The 21,378-nt window shown below is 32.9% G+C and overlaps 1 protein-coding gene across 2 annotated transcripts; it reads left to right on the top strand.

Annotated features, from left to right (window-relative positions):
• On the top strand, positions 8,486 to 10,945 carry LOC104791056. Of its 2 annotated transcripts, XM_010516858.2 has the most exons (5): positions 8,486 to 8,640; positions 8,851 to 8,923; positions 9,517 to 9,866; positions 9,982 to 10,186; positions 10,768 to 10,945. In XM_010516858.2, exons 3-4 carry the CDS (start codon positions 9,523 to 9,525, stop codon positions 10,184 to 10,186), a joined length of 549 nt encoding a protein of 182 aa, XP_010515160.1. In that variant the 5' UTR covers positions 8,486 to 8,640; positions 8,851 to 8,923; positions 9,517 to 9,522; the 3' UTR covers positions 10,768 to 10,945. The 2 variants fall into 2 exon arrangements, with proteins under 2 accessions (XP_010515160.1, XP_019098424.1); XM_019242879.1 differs by lacking the exon at positions 10,768 to 10,945 and having other exon boundaries at positions 9,982 to 10,322.

Raw genomic sequence — 21,378 nt, 5'->3', positions numbered from 1 at the left:
CTCAGAATCTGGGTGAAGAGGGTTCTAGATCTGATGCCACTGAAGTTGGTAAAGGAATTAGGTGTCAACTACTCGATTGGTATTCGAATGATGATGTTGTTGTTGGAGAAGGAGAATTCTGCTCAGCTGACCCTATGTACAAGATTGGTCGTATTGCATTGGGCCCTAATGCTGCTGCTATTTTTGTGAAGACTGTTTTTAACGAATCAGCGTCTGTTTGGGGGCCAACAACAACAATTTCCTCACTTGGTCAAGCTGTGGGAGTCAAGGTTGCTTGGCCTGACAGTAAGATCATTCTAGACAATGATGTTGAGTCCCCACTTGAAAATAAAAGTACACAAAACTCGGTAATGCTTTAAACTTACTTGGTTTATGTTTTTTGCAACTCTGTATATTTAAATATGTCCATAATGTACTATGTATTGTTTATGCTTGAATTTGTAGGCTACAAATGCAGAACTCGAGACAGTCTACATTTATGATTGGAATTTGGGGGAGTCTATTATTGTTGAGGGTCGATTGTATTCAACTGAACCAAAAGCATTGGTGAATAATATTACTCTTGGTCTGAATGCAGCAATTGTGAAGGTTGACAAAGTTTTTAACAAAGATGCTTATTTGTGGAGACCATGTGCTGAAATGTCAATCATGGGCGAAGCATTACATCAGAGCATCGCATGGCCTCTTCATAATATACAGATGGTGACTGAATCTCCAAGGGAGGAATCAGCATCCAAAAAACCATCACCAGTGGTAAATTTCCAAACTTTTTTCTTTACAATTTTATTATGTGTCATGGCTCTGAAAGCATGTGTACTAAATCTTGATTTTTTATAGACCTTAAGTAACAGCACAAGTAGTAACTCCAAGTCTGTCAAGAAAAAATGCATTCTGTTAGATTGCAATAACTCTGGGGAAAGAGTTGCAGAAGGAAGAGTTTGTTCAAGTAATCCATCGGATACAGTCCACTTTGTCCCCTTAGGTCCGAATGCGAGCAAGATTTGGGTTGAAGTTTCAAAAGTCGGAGATGCAAGAGTATGGAGACCAAATTCAGAAGTTGAAACCATTGATGACGCTATAGGTACTACAGTGGCTTGGCCTAATGATAAACTCATGTTTAACTAAGTCATTTTTAGTAATTCGCTTCTCGAATATATTTATTAAGTGATAAACTTATGTTTGTGTTTCGGTACTTGATTAGACAATATCATGTAATTTTGGTACTCATTTTAATTGAAATCTCTATTATCCTATCAATTTAGTATTATGTTTTCATATAAATATATTATAAAAATATAAATGGGTTCTAGAATACAACGAGAAAATAGCAGAAACCAAACTGTTATCGTCATAATACATGTAACAATTTCAAAGTGTTATATATAATAATTATTGATAGCAAAATAAGTGCGCTATTGTAATATCTAATATAGCAGCAAATAAACCACTACAATAACTGAAAATAATATAGCAGTTCATAAAAACGCTACATTAAATCACTGACCTACTATAACTGTCGATGATAGAGCGTTTGTTAAAACGCTATCGTATTGTCATATAGCGTTATACGGACGCTACGAAAACCCAATATTCTTGTAGTGACAACTTGGTGAAGTGTGGTAAATCTTATAATGTACAAAGGTTTATCTTCTTATAAAGTTTCCTAAAGATATTTATAGTCTCAATTAACCATATCAAAGACGTTTACAAACAATACATTCCTCAAAATTCTTTATATATATTTTATGTTTTTATCTACTATTAATAATATATTAGAAGTGATAAAGTAGCTTAAAATGAAAATAACATCTATCCTACTATATTAACTATAATGTCGGCGGGAAAGTGAAAACTTGAAATGATTAACATTGTTAATTTCACATTTCGAGTGAAATTTTTCTGGTAATTTTTTAACCGTATAATATAAAAGTCATAAATAATGACTAAGATGAATTAACCAAATTAGTTAAATAAAATATTTGTTATATATATAAAATTGAAAAATTGGTTCAATGACAATAAGAGAATATGTTAAAGATATATAAATCTAGGTTTACCAAATCATACTCAGATAATCAATTTTGAAAGATATTCACATAGAATAAAATTTAAATCATTATTCTATCGAAATTTATAAAAAGTAATAAGAGAATCAGGGAGAAATAGCTCATAGCTGCAACTGCAACCAACCAAATTGACTAAAAAGATAAATCTATGAAAAAATAGAAATCACAATTAATTACCTAAATTAATACTTGAAAAATATGATCAATACAGTTAGATGGAAAACGACACCAAACAAAAGTTAGATAAATAAATCAATAAATAAATCAATCCAATTTTTTTAACAAAGATGAGTGAATTAATGTTGATTAATAAATTGAAAGAAAATAATACTCAGAATTTTCAAATTTGGAGGTATTAAACAATAGTCAATAACAAAAACTATTTTCAAGGTCCATAATATATATATATATAAAAACAAAGAGGTGTGAAACAAAAATGTGCAAAAACTAACAAATGTGAACATTGAAAGTTGGGATCAAAATATTGCAACTTTTAAGATCATTAACAAATCTAAACAGTTAGATAAGATAATAAAAATAATCTCATCAGTTATATTTAAATTGACGCATAAAGTGAGTTTGATATAATATATAAACATATAAATTTATAATTTTATTTATTAACTTGTAAGTATAAAAAATACTCAGAAAACAATAGATTCGAAACTTGTTTTTGTATTCCATAAAAGTTTATATATATTAAACAAAGAGGTATAAAATATAAAGGTGTAAAACATAGAAGGGTAAAAAAAATGTGAAAAACTAATAGGTGCGATTTTGAAGATGGGGGTACGACGAAAAGATGCAAAATATAGATATAAAGACGTGTGAAACAAAAAGGTGTGAAACAAAAAGATGCAAAAACTAACAAATACAAATATTGAAATCAAGAGGTATGACGAAGAAACACAATTGTTGGATCAAAACACTGCAACTTTATATAAACCAAGAGGTGTAAAACAAAAAGGTGTGAAAACTAAAGGTTGCCTACATGGAAAGTTGGGGGTGCGACAAAGAAACACAATTATTGGATCGAGTCTTTGAAACTTTTAAGATCATTGACAAAGGGTGAGATCATTAATAATACTGAAATAATAAAAACTCTTTTCAAAATCCATAAAAATCTGTATATATATAAAAACAAAAAGGTGTGAAAACAAAGAAGTGTGAAACAAAGGTGTGAAACAAAAAAGTGCGAAAACTAACAAGTGCAACCATTGAAAGCTAGTGGTACGACGAAGAAACACAATTGTTGGATCAAAACATTGCAACTTTATATAATCAAAGAGATATAAAACAAAAGGGTGTGAAAACTAACGGGTGCCAACATAGAAAGCTGGAGGTGCAACGAAGAAACACAATTGTTGGACCGAAACTTTGCAACTTTTGAGATTATTAACAAAGGGTGAGATCATTAATCATACTCAAATAACAAAAATGCTTTTCAAAGTCCATAAAAATCTGCATAAATATTAAAAAAAACAAAGAGTGTGAAAACAAAGAGGTGAAACAAAAAAATATGAAAACTAACAAGTGCAACCATTGAAAGCTAGGGGTACAACGAAGAAACACAATTATTGGATCAAAACATTGCAACTTTATATAAACAAAGAGGTGTAAAACGAAAGCGTGTGAAAACTAACGGGTGCCAACATTGAAAGCTGGGGGTGTAACAAAGAAACACAATTGTTGGACCAAAATTTTGCAACTTTGAGATCATTAACAAAGGGTGAGATCATTAATAACTCAAAGAACAAAAACTCTTATCAAAGTCCATACAAATCTGTATATATATAAAAACAAAGAGTGTGAAAACAAAGAGGTGTGAAACAAAAAGGTGTGAAAACTAACAAGTCCAACCATTGAAATCTAAGAGTACAACGAATAAACACAATTGTTTGATCAAAATATTGCAACTTTATATAAATAAACATGTGTAAAACAAAAGGGTGTGAAAACTAATGGGTGCAAACATGGAAAGTGGGGGGTGCAACGAAGAAACACAATTTTTGGACCGAAACATTGCAACTTTTGATATCATTAACAAAGGGTTTAATAGGTGTGATTTTTAAAAGATAGGGGTACAACAAAGAAATACGATTATGGGAAAAAAAACTTGCAACTATTGGGATCATCAATAATTTTAAACCATTAGATGAGATAAGAGAAACAATCTCATCCGTTAGATTAAAGTTGAACCTTAAAAGTGGGGTTGCTATTATATATAGAATGAGAAGTACAAATATGAAACTAACCTTAAAATATGTAAAAAAAAATACATTCAATTGCCATGAGAAAAACATAATTAAGTTTAGTTAATTAATTAACTAAAAATAAAACTCACATATCAAATATAAAAAAAACTAGAAAAAAAAAAATATTTTCGCTCTCTAATAAATTATGGATGAAAATTACTAAATATTTTTATTAAAAAATAGAAACCAATCCGAATTTCAAAAACTAAGATTTTATATCCAAATACATAATAAAATTATTTTTAATAACTAAATTTTGAAGATTTTGTTAAGATTTCAAATTATGATTCTCCCAATTGCGAACAAGGAGGCTGCATTGTTCGTTATGATTCAATATCAACTCATGCGCCAACAACGAGGCTGCATTGTTCGTTGTTACCACTACACATAAAGCTAATTTGGTGTTACACTTAAAGCTAATTTGGTGTTCTCGGTGTGCGATGCAGTCGTTCGAACAAGGAACCCTTGATCTGATTGGTAAGTGATTTTTAAAACTTTAAAAATGTTTAAAGTCTTGACAACCAATTTTTTTGCCGAACAGACTTTTTTGGCTTTTATTTTTTTTTTTAAGTTTTAAAGTTACTTTTTTTTTCTCTTCCTTGTTTTCCTTTTTTTTAAAGCGTCAAATTCATGCTTTCAAACTAAACAATTTTAAAAATATTCTTTTTTTTCTCTCTTTTATATTTAAAAGCTCTACAAAAGTATATATAAATATTTTACATATATTATTTTTATAAATTAATTATTCTAATTTTTTTCTCTTTCTTTTAAGACCCATTTCAATAATAAATTTTTGTTGTTTCATCATCATCACTAATAATACCATAAAAGAGTTTATGAAATTCATGATTAATAAGAGAATAACAATCAAACAATGCATTGATTAGTGGTTAATAGATTTTTGACTGCTCATATAACTACTCAATTGGAAAAAAAACATTCAAAACAATTAAAAAAATACTATTGATATTTGCTAGAATAATCAATCAAGAATCATCACCAAAAACAAAATAAAAATCAGAATATTGTTAGCGAAATTTTATTTTATCATTAATAAACTTTATTTTGTCTTAAAGTGTTATATGAATTGATTTATGACATAATATTTATTTATTATTAATATTTATAATAATAATAAAAATAACAGCTACAACATTAAAAGTTCTTGATAAACAATCAGATTTTAACAGTTAAAGTTTCTACAGTCAAAGCATCTACAGCCAAATTCTCTACAGCTAAAATTTTAAAGTAAAAGTCTTTACAGCTAAAAGTTACTAATTAAAGACTTTTAAGACTTTTAAAAAAATTAAAGCTTTGACAGCCATTTATTTACCAATCACACGTTTTTTACTTTATTTTTTTAAAAGCTTTAGAAGTCACTTTTTTTGGTTTCCTTCTTTGTTTTCCCTGATTTTTTAAAGCATGAAAACCAGGCTTTAAAATTAAACAAATATAAAATTTTAATTTTTTTCTTTCCCCATTATACTTAAAAGCTCTCTAAAATTTGATATTTAAATTTTCTATAAATTATTTTTACACATTAATTATTCTTATTTTTCTCCTTCTTTTAAGATCCATTTCAATAATAATTATTTTTCTTTTCATTATCAGCAGTTTATCATCATCTACAGCCAAATTCTCTACGACTAAAATTTTAAAGTTAAAGTCTTTACAGTCATAAGTAACAGCCGTTACCAATCGGGGCCTAAAGCCTTAGGCTTTTTGACGAGCTCTCTCTTTCCTCTGCTTCAGCACTGCCATCTCCGTTCTTGTCATCGGTTCTCAGCTTTCCTCTGGAACCGCATAGAACTTATACGATTTATGTTTATGATTAGCAAGAAGAAGAGAACAAAACCCTATTTAGAAATGTTATTTCGTTTTCCTTGTTAATGCACTAATGAAACAAAAGTAGAAGTATTTCCCCTCTATTCCAGATATATATACGTATATATATATATATATATATATATTTGTCTTGATGGTAAAGATTCATGAGATAGCATGGTTTCAGTTATAATAATTAGTGGGAATATGTTTTCTTGCCCACGTTTTCACGTTCTTAACTAGTTGGTTAAGTGTATGTAAGCATTCTCTATTGTGTAATCGGACATGAAGAGAAAATTGTCATAAGTTACTTGTGTTCTGTTCTAATTTTCATTGTTTTGATAAACACTTGATTATCCCATAACTGGGACTTATCAGAGTTGTTTTTTTTTTATAGATCTTGAATGAATTCAGATACTGTTCTTCTGATATGTGTCGTGTGCTTTAACATAAATATAGAGTCTCAGTCGAACAAAAGGTTGATTTTCATTTCTCTTAGTACTGCATATTTTGAAGTATCTAAGATAAAAGTTATCTTGTAAGATTAGGTTAACAAAGTAATAATTTTATGTAAAAAGCGTTAGACACGCATAGCATTGCGGTATCAAAAATTACTCTGCACAGAAGAAATGTCTCGGAGAGCAAGTGAAGAAGAGACTGGCTGCTCTCTGATGCGGGATAAGAGGATGGAGGTTTGCTCAGTTGCTATATCTAGCCTCTCCTTCGATTTAGCTGATTCAGAGACCAGAGTGGAAACCAGATTCTGCAGAAGTTGTACTCTTTCTCCATGATCCTCAGCATAACTTCTGAACGTCTTGCTAAAAGACTTACTGATCCTGCGCCACCTAAGAGGAAGATACCTATCATTGATGACCATTCCAAGGTTTTTTTTTTTGCGAATTACAACAGTAAAAGAAGATAAAAAAAAACAGAGAATACTACCTAGTTATGTACACCTTTAAGAATCGAAAGCACAAACATGTCACCTAAACCAACAATGCAGCTTCTCTATATCTTCAGATTCAAAACAGAGATCGCAAAAAAGGCCTGTTTCGATGGATTCTACAAGCAGATACATAGACACAATCTACAACTCAAACCATGATGCGTAAACAAACAATGCAGCCTCACTCTAGTGCAGTTTAAATCGATTCAGGGAGCACATACATTGCTACAATCTAAAGCACAGTCATGTCATATAAACCAACAATGCAGCCTCTCTGTCATCAGATTCAAAACATAGAATTCTAAAGAGTTCTGTTTACATCGATTCTACAAGCAGATACGTTAGCACCATCTTTAAACACAAATCATGTCACGGAAACCATGCAACAATACAGCCTCTTTAACCACAGATTCACCAATTTTATATCTAAAAAGGAAACAAGACATAAAGAAAGAAGAATCATACGATGGAACAAACGCTGAGTAAGTGTAACATTAGGCATGAACTCTGCAACAAGAAGCAGTTCATCATCTTCATCGCAGCTAGCAACATCCCATCAACTTGACGCAACTGCTTTTGCGTCTATCTGAAGAAGAGCGAAGAAACCGAATCAAACCCATCAAAAGAGATCAATGAACGTCGCAAAGTTGGCTAAATCTTTTAAAAGGCAAGAAAAGGCACCGTAAAGTAGCGACGATCAGCCAAAGGCATACTCTTGAATCTCTTTGACAGCGATGAAGCCAAGATTTTGTGGCAAACGAACCTTGTAGACGACATTGGAGCAATCCTCTGCCTTGTCTGATATGATCTCTCGTGGGAACTGAAGTTCTTTGTCGCCGTCTTAAGATCGGAGAGAGAGAAGTTCGTAAAAGAGACCAGTCGCCAAATCCGTCGTTCTTGGGTTCGTTGTCAAGGGTTCGTCGATCTGTAACTCCGGTGAATCATCCTCCTTATTCGTCGAGAAACAACTACCCACAGTTTTGTTTTTCCAACAAAAGCGAAAACAGAGTAACGAAAGCGTTCTCTGTAAGAGAGAGTAGAAGAGAGAGACGAACAGAGGTTCCTGTGTTTGACTCTACGTACGTAAAATGGACTTAAGCAAAGCGCGTAATTTTCGACACGCGTCATATGCCAATTTGTCGGTGGGATATACTTTTTGGCACACCAGTGTCGTCGCTTTTTTATTTATGTATTTATTTATTGTTACTACAGTTAATAGAAAAAGGCATTTTACATACAGTGTAGAAAGCCCAAAAAAAACTTAGAATAAATCCCTAACCGTCAGATTAGCATTTCAAATTCAACGGACAGGATTCATCGTAGGTCAGCACAATAACCAATAGAAAAAGTGACGTCAGCGTCCCCTTCGTCCTCCAACGTCTGAAAAGAAGCTACATAAAACACTCACACTCGCACGAACCGCCATAAACACTCACACTGTATCTACAAAATCTTCCGTAAACGAAGAGAGAAGAAAGAGAGAGAAAAAAAAAAAAAAAGCTACGAATCCTCTTCTTCGATTGCGCGACTGAAGCTTGAAATTGCATCTGTAAGATCTTCTTCTCTCTCTTTTTTTTTTTATCTGTTTCCTTCGAAATCCGTCGATTAGGTCAAATCTTTGTTTAACATCTGGTGTTAATGGTGCTTGATTTTGACCTCCGCTTGTTGAATCGAAGCTGTTTCGTTGATTTTGCGTTTTTTTTTTTTTGTTCTATCGCTTTTGTTTTGAGCGCCGAGAACATGGATTTGTTCTTCGCAGATGATCGATCTTTTGATTGCGTGAGTTCAGAACCTCTTCTTTGGTTGCGCGATTAAAGCTTTAAATTGCATTGGTAAGATCATCTTCTCTCTCGTTCCTTTTTTTTTCTTCAATCTGTTTCATTCGAAATCAGTCGATTAGATCAATTTTTGCTTAACATCTGGTGTTAATAGTGCTTGATTTTGATTTTGATCTCTGATTGTTGAATCGAAGTTGTTTCGTTTCGTTTGGTTTTGCGTTTTTTTTTTCTGGTCGGTTTCGTTTTCAGCACCGAGAACTTGGATGGATCTTCCCAGATGTTGATTGATCTGTTGATTTAGTTGTTCTGCGTGGATTGCTACTATTTGATTCCGGTTCTATTTCGTTTCCCCGATTTGATAGCTTGTACAGGTTACACTACTTGGTGTGATTCAAGAGTTTGATTTGTGTAAATTCATGAAATCGAGGATGGATCTGTGTTCTTCGTATATCTCTGATACTTTTTAGCCTCTTTAGCTGTTAGATGGTTTATGTACCTCTGATACTACTTTTAGCCTCTTAAATGGTTGCCTTAATTGATTATTGAGTTGCATTGGCACAGTGAATACTCGTAATTTGGTTTCTGCTCGAATTTGAACCTCAATTTGCTATTTGAAGAATATTCATTCTCATATTTCAATTTTCCAGTCTGAAATGGCTCGCAATCTCCAAAACTACTCTCGAGTGGAGGATCTGTTGGATATTAAAGAGATTCTGCATCGGTCCAGATATGAATGGTTGGATTCCCATGATGTTATAAACATCATGGCTGTTCAAAATAATCTACCAACATCCACAGAGATGGTAGAGCCATTCAAGGAAGGCTTGTTTCTTTTTCACTCTGGAGAACTCACAGATGCTAATGACTGGGACTTCAATGGGGACAGAGTTACTCAACCAGCACTGCCTATCTACTACCAGTCATCGAGGTTACCTCTCGTCCCCCTTGATATTGGGATGCGCAGTAATTACTGGCGCAGGACTTATTATCCAGCAGGGTGAGTTAACTTTTCTTTGTTCTCTTATTAGGATATACTTCTCTCAACACATATTTTTATTCACTTACCTCTTTCCTTTTTCTTTTTTTATCTTTTTTTTTTTCTTTTTTTGTAGGGCTTCCCAATTTAAAATAGCTCAGTACATAATTGTACACTTGCCAGACGATGTTTTATCGTCAGATGATTCAGGAATGAGAGTCACAGTCCTGAACACTGGCAGTAGTAGTGAGGAAGAAGAGAGTGGTGAGGAAGACGATAGTGCCGATGAAGAAGAGAGTGGTGAGGAAGACGAGAGTGCCGATGAAGAAGTCATTGTATAGGTTAGAGTTTGGTGATTTGAGTGTGTTCGGTTTGTGTATTTACATGTAATCAAGGATAAATCTATGTTCTCTGTCGATTAGGTCAATTTTTGTTTATATTTTGATCTCTGCTTGTTGATTTGAAGCTGTTTCGTTTGATTTTTTGCCTTTTGTTACAGATTGATATTGCATAGTATAGGTTACATTACATTAGTTAGCGATTTGAGTAACATATATAGGATGGATCTACGTTCTTCCTGTATCTCAGATACATTTAGCCTCTCATGTTAGATTATTTGCTAAGATGATTAGGAGTTGCATTAGAACTGTTGAATAATTGTAGGTTGGTATGTGTGCTCATTCCTGATCTTTCTTAGAGTTTCTTATGTTTTACAAGATTGGATGCTGATGGAACACGTGAAATGATTTGATTCTTTTTATATCCTCTGGTGGTTAATTTGTTCATCAGTGAGAATAATTTGTATGCATTAGAACAGTGAATAATTGCAGATTGGTATATGTGCTTTTGCTTCGTTTCTCTACTCGATCTTGAACCTGGATTTGCTTTGAAGAATGATTATTCTGATCTTTCGATTTTCCAGCCTCACAATCTCCAAAACGACTCTGACTCTGAGCATCTATTGGATATTGAAGAGATACTGGTTCGGTCTACACATGAATGGTTGGATTACCATGATGTTACTAACTTCATGGCACATGCAGACCATCTAACAGTATCCACCAAGATGGTAGAGCCGTTGGTCAATTTAACAAATGTAATAAATGTTAGGTCAATTTAAGAAAGTTTAGTATTTGAGTTTCTCGGCAATGTTATTTATGGAATTGTTTTAGGGGTTAATGTTGTAAAAAAAAAATAATAATTAAAACTTAAAAGGGTAAACATCTAAAAGTGTTTTAAAAAAAACAATTCCACTTAACTTTCTATATAAGATTAATGCCAATCCGTCTCACCAAAATCAAAATAAATTTTTGCGTAAAAAAAATAATCAATATAAGTTTTTTTATCAAGTTTAATTATGTTAATTGTTTTACCAAATTAGCATATTTATATAGTTTATAATTTTCCCATGTCAATATATATAGTTTATAATAATTAATAGAATTTCAATTTTTTTGGTAATTCTTCAAAAAATAAAAAAATAAACCAAATTATATGGGGGTTTACAACATATTTAATGTGACATTTTATAATTGGATTTTAGGTTTAGGAAATTTATTAATGTTAATATAATTATGGATATTGTAAACTTTTGTTATGGAAATCTGTTGTATATCATTTAAATTTGAGAGATTTTAGCATCCATAAAAATAGTTTTAGAGATTTAATGGGTTAAAACTTTAATGGGTAGAGTTGTTTATGGAAAAATCGGAATGTATAGATGTTGTTAAGATTTTATGGCAATAAATGTAACAAATGTTGGTCAATTTAAGAAAGTTTAGTATTTGAGTTTCTCAGCAATGTTATTTATGGAATTGTTTTACGGGTTAATGTTGTAAAAAAAAATAAACAATTAAAACTTAAAGGGTACACATCTAAAAGTGTTTTAAAAAAAAACAATTCCACTTAACTCCCTATATAAGATTAATGCCAACCTGTCTCACCAAAATCAAAATAATTTTTTGCGTAAAAAAAAATAATCAATATAAGTTTTTTTATCAAGTTTAATTATGTTAATTGTTTTACCAAATTAACATATTTATATAGTTTATAATTTTTCCGTGTCAATATATATAGTTTATAATAATTAATAGAATTTCGATTTTTTTGGTAATTCCTCAAAAAATAAAAAAATAAACTAAATTATATGGAGGTTTTCAACATATTTAATGTGACATTTTATAATTGCATTTTCGGTTTAGGAAATTTATTAATGTTAATATAATTATGGATATTGTAAACTTTTGTTATGGAAAATCTGTTGTATATCATTTAAATTTGAGAGATTTTAGCATCCATAAAAATAGTTTTGGAGATTTAATGGGTTAAAACTTTAGGGTAGAGTTGTTTTTGGAAAAATCGGAATGTATAGATGTTGTTAAGATTTTATGGCAATAAATGTAACAAATGTTTGTCAATTTAAGAAAGTTTAGTATTTGAGTTTTTCAGCATGTTATTTATGGAATTGTTTTAGGGGTTATTGTTGTAAAAAAAAAAATAATTAAAACTTAAAGGGCATAAACTAAAATGTACTTCAAAAATGTTAATATAGATACTATAAGGTATTTTATTAAGGATAATTCTATTAATTTGGATATAGTTAGTTTTTTTGAAGTAATATATATGTCTGTAATTGATGGAGAAATAAAATTACAAAATTATTTCGTGAGGAAGAAGACTATAATTGGTCATTAGATCCTTATATAATTGGTCTTAGTTATGGTATTATACCACTGTATTTTATAAATTTTAATTGGTCATTAGATCCCTACATATCTCAGCTATTGGTATAATATTATTACTTATTTTTCATTTTTATTGGACTGGATTTTCTAAATTTTAAGATTTCTGTAAAAACACTATAACTATATATATAATGTTTAACGACAAAGTTATCCAAATTAGAGTATATATTCATGCCATTTTAATTGCTGATCTGGAAGCCATCGCTTTCTCTAACGGTTTGGCCGATCTGGAAGCCATCCCCTCCGGGTAACCAACCAACCATAAGATCTAAGTCGAAAAACTAAAAGGATTTGACGTGAATCCATTGATTATTTCAGATTTCAGATCAATCGGTTGTTCTTCGCCGCTTCGTTCCACAGAGAAGAGAGAGAGAAAGTCGGGAAGAAAGAAGAAGAAAGTAGCGAAGAAAAAAATCCGGTTTTATATTTACACAACAACCACTGATAAAACGACACGTAGCGTTCTTAAGGGGTTGCTTCAGATCCTTCCCACAACAACGATTCTCTCTTGTTTGGACCATTAATGAGTTTTTTTTTATTAAGAATTTGGGGCCCAATTTCATGAGTAACCCACAGAGAACTTACCACTAATGATGGTCTTAGGGGTAATATAAATCAGAAAAGAGTTTAAAATATTATAAATATTTATGTAAAACATAAATTATCTTATGTATCTACGTTTGTGCTTTTTATTTCTTATGAGCTGTAAAACATATTTTTGTGTATGATTTTCTAGATAAGTTGATATTTTTTTCTTTAATTTTTTATTTTATTTTTATGAGAAAAGAATGATGTTGTTCTTGGAGTTTGATCGATTAACAAGTTGTGTGGTAGTCTAAAAAAAGGTTTTTTAGAGGAAGAAAGTGAAGAAGTTGACGAGGATGAAGAAGAAAAAGAGTATAGTGAAAAAGAGTTTGATCGATTAACAAGTTGTGTGGTAGTCTAAAAAAGGTTTTTTAGTGGAAGAAAGTGAAGAAGTTGACGAGGATGAAGAAGAAAAAGAGTATAGCGAAGAACCGGACAGTAAAGTACTGATGACGATTACCACAAAATTTGACAATAGAAATGACAAGCAAGAATATGAAAAATAAGAAAACATTGAATAGAAAACACGCAAACATAGGTGGTAGCGATCAATTAAATATGAAAACGAGTTAAATTCATAATGATAAAATTGTTTTGTTTTTCTGGTAGTCAAAAAAATGGTTTAGGATATGTGAGGTCATCAGTTTAATTCGTCTCGCCTGGATGTCTAGTTAAATTCATGATTTTTTTTATCCGATTTTATTTTATAACATAACCGATTTTTATATTTCAAAAAATTGTGTATCTGAAATTTAACTTTTTCCTTAATACTAATTTAAATTTTTTATAAAATAATATTTTACTATCGTCATCAATCGTATATGGTTTTCATCAAAATATATCAAATATACCCACGCGTAGCGTGGGTTCAAAACCTAGTATTATTTAAAAGATTATTCTCTAATAAAGGAATTATTTTGAAAAAATACTTTTAGGGTTGCTTTGCTTAAATTAGTATTAATTATATAATTAATTAATTTGAGAGTAACTTAATTAAGAGAGGCACTAATGATGCTCTAACACGTCACAACTGCGAGCCTCAGATCTCTTTGCAGATTGACCCTCTCATCTTCCACTTTCTTACGTATTTGTCCCTCTGTAATCCTTTAACATGACTTGGCTTCTTAACCAAGACAAAACGGGTTAAATTCTGAAAAGCTCTCTACTATCCAACAAAAATTCTGAGTACTCTCCTATAATCTCCTCTACTCTCATACTTTTAATGAAATAACACAAATCCAAGTTTACCCTTACCAAATCGGTACAAACCGAATGTCAAAACCAATTTGTAATTGAATTGATTAATAAAATAGAAACAAATTCAGCCAATCACAACTGAGATATTGGGCCAATCACAAATCATCCCTCATCCATCATCATCGTGCATATCGACCACGAAGGTTTACCCCCATTGAAAGCGAAGCTTTATACCCAAGAACATCTTTCTCTAATATTGATTCACTTTAGTTTCAGACAAATGAGTTATATTCTCTACTAGTTGTTGATTCGTAGTGAATTGTAGATATAATTGTGTTTTTGAACCAAAAATCAATTGGGTTGCAAACAAATCAGAACTAGAAAATTGAGTATAACTGGCACAAATGGTCTAACTAAAACAACTTGGTATAACTGTTAGAATTTGTATAACTGGTACAACTATTATTCTTAAAGGTACAAATATTATTTTATTTAGTGTTAATTTAGTTATAATTCTAATTTTTCAGGAAGAAACAATGAACAACCTTTCCATCAGCATCTATTATCATGATGGAAATTATACAAAGACCGAAGATAAGTATCAATGGATTCCAAGAGTTTAGTTTGTCTGAATTATGGTGAACTGATTTCAAGTGGTAAAGCTAATGATAAGTTAATTTGGATATTGTTACTCTTTATAGAGGCAAGGAACCAGCAGAACTGCACGAGCCTTTGGAGCCGAAGGAGCCTTTGAAGCTGTATGAGTGTATTTGTACTCAGATGAGTTTTGTAAAACTTGGTACAACTTGGTTTCATAGTAGTTCAACTACGTATGACTTTGCTCTCATTCAGTTTGTACAACTTAAACCAACTAATGGTACAACTACGACCATATTCATATTATTCGTTCATATTTACCTTTTAAACGTACACAAGGTAAAATTTGGTTTCGCATTGTACAACTATATATGGCGTTGCACTCATTCAATAAGTACAACTACGTCCAACTTGTATAACTATGTCCACCTTTTAATTAAAATTTCATAAACAATGTTATAAATCTTCATATGCACTTTATATTCAGGATTTGTGTGCTAAATTTTCACAAATAACCGTAAATTTTTTTTTGAAATTAGTCTTCATGAAATTCATTCATGTACAAGAAATACCTTATACTGCTACATGACTTCCTTACTATTATCCCAATTACATTGCAAAACACAAGAAAATAATGTTTTCAAACATACTTTTGAATAAGAATATGGGGAATGTAATAAAATAGAAGTAAAATCTTTGGTGCAACTAGAAAATTTTACTTTAAAGCCAAGTATAACTGATTATACACAAAAAAACTCGAAATGTACAACTATGTATAAGCGAGAATAACTTGGAAACTAGGAACAACTGTGTTCGTTTTTGCGGTGCCACCTGGCAGTTTTACTTGCTTTGCGGCGATACGTGCAGTTAATGACGGCCCAATTGACCACATGTTATTCTGATTTGACCCACATTTTGAAATAATAATAAAAAAAATCATTTAACTCCCAAAAGTTTCCAAAAACTCATATCTACGCCATTTCTCCATTAAAACCATTTAAGAAAAAGCATATAGAGAGAAGGACGATCTGATGATTCGTGGAACTCAATTAACAAGGTAAGTCATATTCGATTTCAATATTCAATTCATCACCAGTTTGTACAACTATCACAACTATGAACAACTAAGTACAACTATGTATCTTTTTCCCCATTAATCTGTACAAAACAGCTTTACCTAGCTAAATAACTTGAATACCAAAAAGAAAACAACCAAATCAAATGGAAACCAACAACAATTTTACCAAAATCGAGACATTTATACCAAAATAAAACAATAATCAAATGGTTCACATAAAATTCTTAAACCTTCCTCTTCCTTTTCCTCGTCACAATTGGACTCATACCTCCAACCTTAGACCCCTTTTCAATGCTTCTTTTCCCTCCCATGGGACCTCTTTCTCATAAACCAACACTCATTCCTCTTCTCTAAACAAGTTGTGTGTAGAACACAACATCCACTGATCCGCATACTCATCACCTTATGATTTTGGTCTCTTGACATGTGGAAGAAGTGTTTGGACTGTGTATGCTCACTGGATTATTTGATTTCCCAGTCTTTAAGATGACCCTCCAATATTTTCACGAACTTATGAATATAACACTTTTTCCGCTTCAAAATACATTCTCAGAGATTGTAATGGTTTGTATTCTTCAGCGAATCCTGAAATCAAAATCAAGTTGTACCAAATTGTACCAGGTTGTACCTTTTTGTTTTAGAAATTTATAACTAACAAACATAAGTCTTATTTTACCAAGTTATACTTTAAAAACTACCGTGGAATCCCAAGATATTGACTGAATTGGTTCATCAAATTGAACTTCCGGCGCCGCTGCTACTTCTCCATCTGCCTTTAGAGACTCGCTTTTAATTTACGTCACGAGGATTCGCTGCTCATATATGTTTGTTCCTTGTCTCTACTTGCAATCAGATACCCACTGCACTCATACAAAGAAAAAAAGATGAATCGAGATGAGTTGGGTTCCTTACGAATCGAACGAAGAAAAGAAACATTGATTTTCGACCCAAGTTAATAGAGTTCATGAGCAAAATCTAATCTATTAAGCTTAACCAAAACATATTAAACCAGCTTAATTATTCACTCCTAATACCCCCCCCCTCAAGATGGAGGTGAGTAGATATTGATAACTCCCATCTTGCGAATATTATCTCTGAAAGGAGCTGGATGAAGAGCCTTTGTTAAAATATCAGCCAACTGATTGTCTGTACGCACAAACATAGTCTTGAAAACGCCATCTTCAATTGCTTCTCTAACCTTGTGACAGTCAAACTCTATATGTTTTGTGCGTTCATGATAAACGGAATGGTTAGCAATGTGAAGAGCCGCGGTGTTGTCACCATACAAATAGGCTGGATAAGTGAAAGGAATCCGCAATGCCTTCAAAATGTATGTGAACCATAGCAACTCCTTGGTAGCTTTGCTCATCGCTCTGTATTCAGATTCTGCAGAGCTCATCGAGACCATCTGTTGTTTCTTAGATTTCCAAGATATCAATGATTGACCAAGGAAGATCGCAAAACCTGTCACCGACCTTCTACTGTCTGGACAAGCACCCCAGTCTGCGTCAGAAAACCCACGAATAGAGAAGTCATTGTCTTTACCATAGAAAAGTCCTTGGCCAATGGTCCCTTTCAAGTAACGCAGGATCTTGTGAGCAGCTTGAAGATGAAACTTCCGTGGAGCCGAACAATATTGTGCCAATTTGCCCATGGAAAAACAAATATCCGATCTCGTAATGGTCAAATATTGTAATTTGCCAATCAATCTCCTATAGTGCTTAGCATCATGAATAAGTGCACTCTCAGCAGTAGATAAAAGAATAGGAGTTGGTGAAGTATCGAGAGAGTCAGAAGCTGGTTCAATCTCCTCGAGTACCACCTTAGATTACTTCTTAAACAATCCTGTTAACGACATATGCTGATCAGGCTTCATTGGAATAGGAGAAGGCTTGCAGTCCGAGAAACCAGTTTCTTCCAATAGATCAAGAACGTACTTCCTCTGAGAAAGAGTAATACCTGCATCACTTCGAGCAAGTTCAATACCAAGGAAGAACTTCAGAGGACCAAGATCCCTTAACTGAAAGTGAGAACTCACTGATCGCGCAAATGACCAGCAGCTGCAGCATCTATACTAGCGATTAAGATGTCGTCAACATACACCAAGACAACAAGAAATTGATCACCCGTCTCCTTGACAAACAGAGTGTGATCACCATTACATGTTTCAAAACCAAGACCTTTCAAAGTAGCCTTGAATTTAAGAAACCACTGTCGAGATGCTTGTTTTAATCCATATATGGACTTACGCAAGCGACATACAACAGTAGGAGAGACTGTTTCTCCTTGAATTTCAGCATAACCTGGTGGCAACTTCATGTATATTTCCTCATCGAGGTCACCATTCAAAAATGCATTAGAGATGTCTAATTGATGTAATGACCACTGCATTTTAGGTGCGAGGGAAAGAACCATCTTTACCGTTGCCATCTTCACAACGGGTGAAAAAGTTTCAACAAAGTCAATTCCCTCTCGTTGAGTATACCCCTTTGCCACCAAGCGAGCCTTGTATCGTTCAATACTTCCATCTGCATGATACTTGATTGTAAACAACCATTTACAACCTACAGCAACCTTACCCAGAGGTAATTCACCAACACTCCACGTCTGAGTCCTTACAAAAGCACCAATCTCCTTTCCCACAACATCAACCCATACCTTGTCCAACCGAGCCTCTGAATAGTTTTTAGGAATTTTTGACTTTGCAATGGCATTAATAAAAGCACAGAAAGGCTGAGATAGATTTGAATAAAAAATATAATTTGTCAATGGATAAGGTGATGTGTTTGTAGGCTTAGTTATAGTAGGAGTATTATTATAGCAATGAAAGTCCTGCAAATGGGAAGGCAATTTTCTCTGCCGAGTTGGTTTAGGTTCAGAAGGAACAGAAACCATGGAGGATGTCTCATCGATGGCATGAGAAGCATCAGAAGATGATTGCACTAGAGGCAAATGTTCATCATTGATTTGTGCAGGGAGAGAAACATGAGGAAAGAAAGTCTTTGCATCATCTGGGATAGTAGATGATGCAAAAGGAAAGATATCCTCATAAAAAATGACATTCCTTGAAATAGAAACTGAGTATGTCTCTATATCTAGTAGCTTATAACCTTTGTAACCTGATGGATAGCCTAAGAATATACAAGCTCTAGCCCTAGGTTCAAATTTTTTTCTAGACTTAGAGGATGTACTACAATAACATAAACAACCAAAGGCTTTTAAACTATGATAATCAAGACTCTTATTAGTTAATTTCTCAAAGGGTGTCTTATTATCTAGGACAGGAGATGGTAATCTATTGATTAAAAATACTGCGGTTAATACACAATCGCCCCAATACTCTAGAGGAACACCTGACTGAAACATTAGAGACCTAGCTACATTCAACAAATGTTGATGCTTTCTTTCAACCACAAAGTTTTGTTAAGGAGTTTCAGGACAAGAATGAAAAGATTTAATTCCATTTTTCAGATAAAAATCAGCAAATTTCAATTCATGAGCATTGTCGGATCTCACAGAACAAACGTTAGTATTATATTGAGTTTCAATCATTTTAATAAAACCAGGAAAAACATGTAAAACATCAAAATTTTGTTTCAGCATATATATCCAAGTTGCTCGACTAAAATCATCAACTATTGTTAAGAAATAATGATATCCATCAACGGTTGGAACAGAAAAAGGACCCCAAGTGTCAATGTGAACCAATTCAAAAGCTTTTTCACTCATATGATTCAATGATTTGAAAGGTAAATGTTTCTGTTTCGACAAATGACAAATACGACAATGAACTTTAGCTTTATTGATATTTGATTTAGATAACAGTAAGACATCAGAGAGAAACTCTATTTTAGCAAACGATGGATGTCCTAACCTTTTATGCCACATTTCTGAATTATCTTTTGAAGTAGAACAGACAGACTTACCAGGAAAAGTAGAGCAAGACACATTAACAAGAGACTTATCCAAGTTCAAGACATATAACTTTGCGACTTGACTACCGTTCCCAATCATTAGGTCTTGAGTAAGAGCTTGTATCATACATTCATCAGAAGTAAAACTCACTTTAGACTTCAAAGATTTCGTGATAACACTAACACTTAGCAAGTTAAATTTAAATTCAGGAATATGCAACACATTATAAAGAGACAAAGCATCAGTAAGTTGAATATAACCAGTTCCCTCTATTTTAACTGTTTGACCATTTGGTAATCTAACAAAAGTTCTATCTAAGGCTTGATACTCTATATAAAGATTTCTTTCATGAGTAACATGATGACTAGCTCCTGAATCTATAACCCAAGCTCTAAAAGACAACTCAGTTTCATGAGGTATAGAAGATGTCAACATGTCATAAAAAGTGAAATCATATAAAGATAGGAAAGTACCAGATATCTGTGAGATAGAAGGTACAGAGTTCGAAGTCGAGGCTATAGCTTTGTCAGGGCATGAAGTGATACAGGGAGATTGAAGCTTGGCACTGAGGTAAGAAATCATTTGTTGGAGTTGATCATTCGACATTTCTCCATGCACTTCTGTCCCCATTTGATCCTTCTGATCCTCAATCTGTCCACTACTCGCCAAGTTTGTACTTCCAACATAATTGTTCTTCTTAGCTCTTGGATGAACAGGCGGATATCCGTGAATTTTGTAACACTTGTCCGCAGTGTGACCAACTCGAGAACAATGAGAACATTTGGGCTTTTGAAAGTTTCCTTGAGCCATCAGAATTGAGTTTTGATCCGGAATCACCGCTTGAGACTGGAAAGCAGTAGGAGGTGGCTTTGGCCTAGAAGAAACTCCCACCAATCTTTGACTCTCATCTTGATCCAACATGTTATAAATCTCATTCAATCCTGGTTTAGGCTTCATGTTCAGTATCTGACTTCTGATACTATTGAATTCATCATTCAATCCCATGAGGAATTGTATCACATGACTCGTATCAGCTTCTTCAAGCAACTCCTTGACATGATCACAATCACACTTCTTCACATTTCTAGACTTAGTGTTGGCTAGCTGTTCCCACAGAGTCTTCTTCTTCGTGAAGTAGCTTGACAAATCAAGTTGACCTTGTCTCAAAGTCATTACAGCTTGTTCGAGTTGATACCTTCTTGGTAGATTATTCACTTTAAATCTTGTGAACAAATCATCCCATATTTCTGCTGCATCTTGATAGTATAAGATACTATCATAGATTTCCTTGCTCACAACATTGAGAATCCATGACTTCACCATACTATTGCATCTACTCCAGATCTTGAAATCGTAATCACTCTCACATGGCCTAGGTAAGGATCCGTCAATGAAATTGAGTTTGTTCTTAGCATCT

This window comes from Camelina sativa, chromosome 1 (assembly GCF_000633955.1).
Source record: "Camelina sativa cultivar DH55 chromosome 1, Cs, whole genome shotgun sequence".
Taxonomy (NCBI): Eukaryota; Viridiplantae; Streptophyta; class Magnoliopsida; order Brassicales; family Brassicaceae; genus Camelina; species Camelina sativa.
The sequence above is the reverse complement of the archived record's forward strand: the minus strand, read 5'-3'. Positions and strand labels throughout refer to the sequence as shown.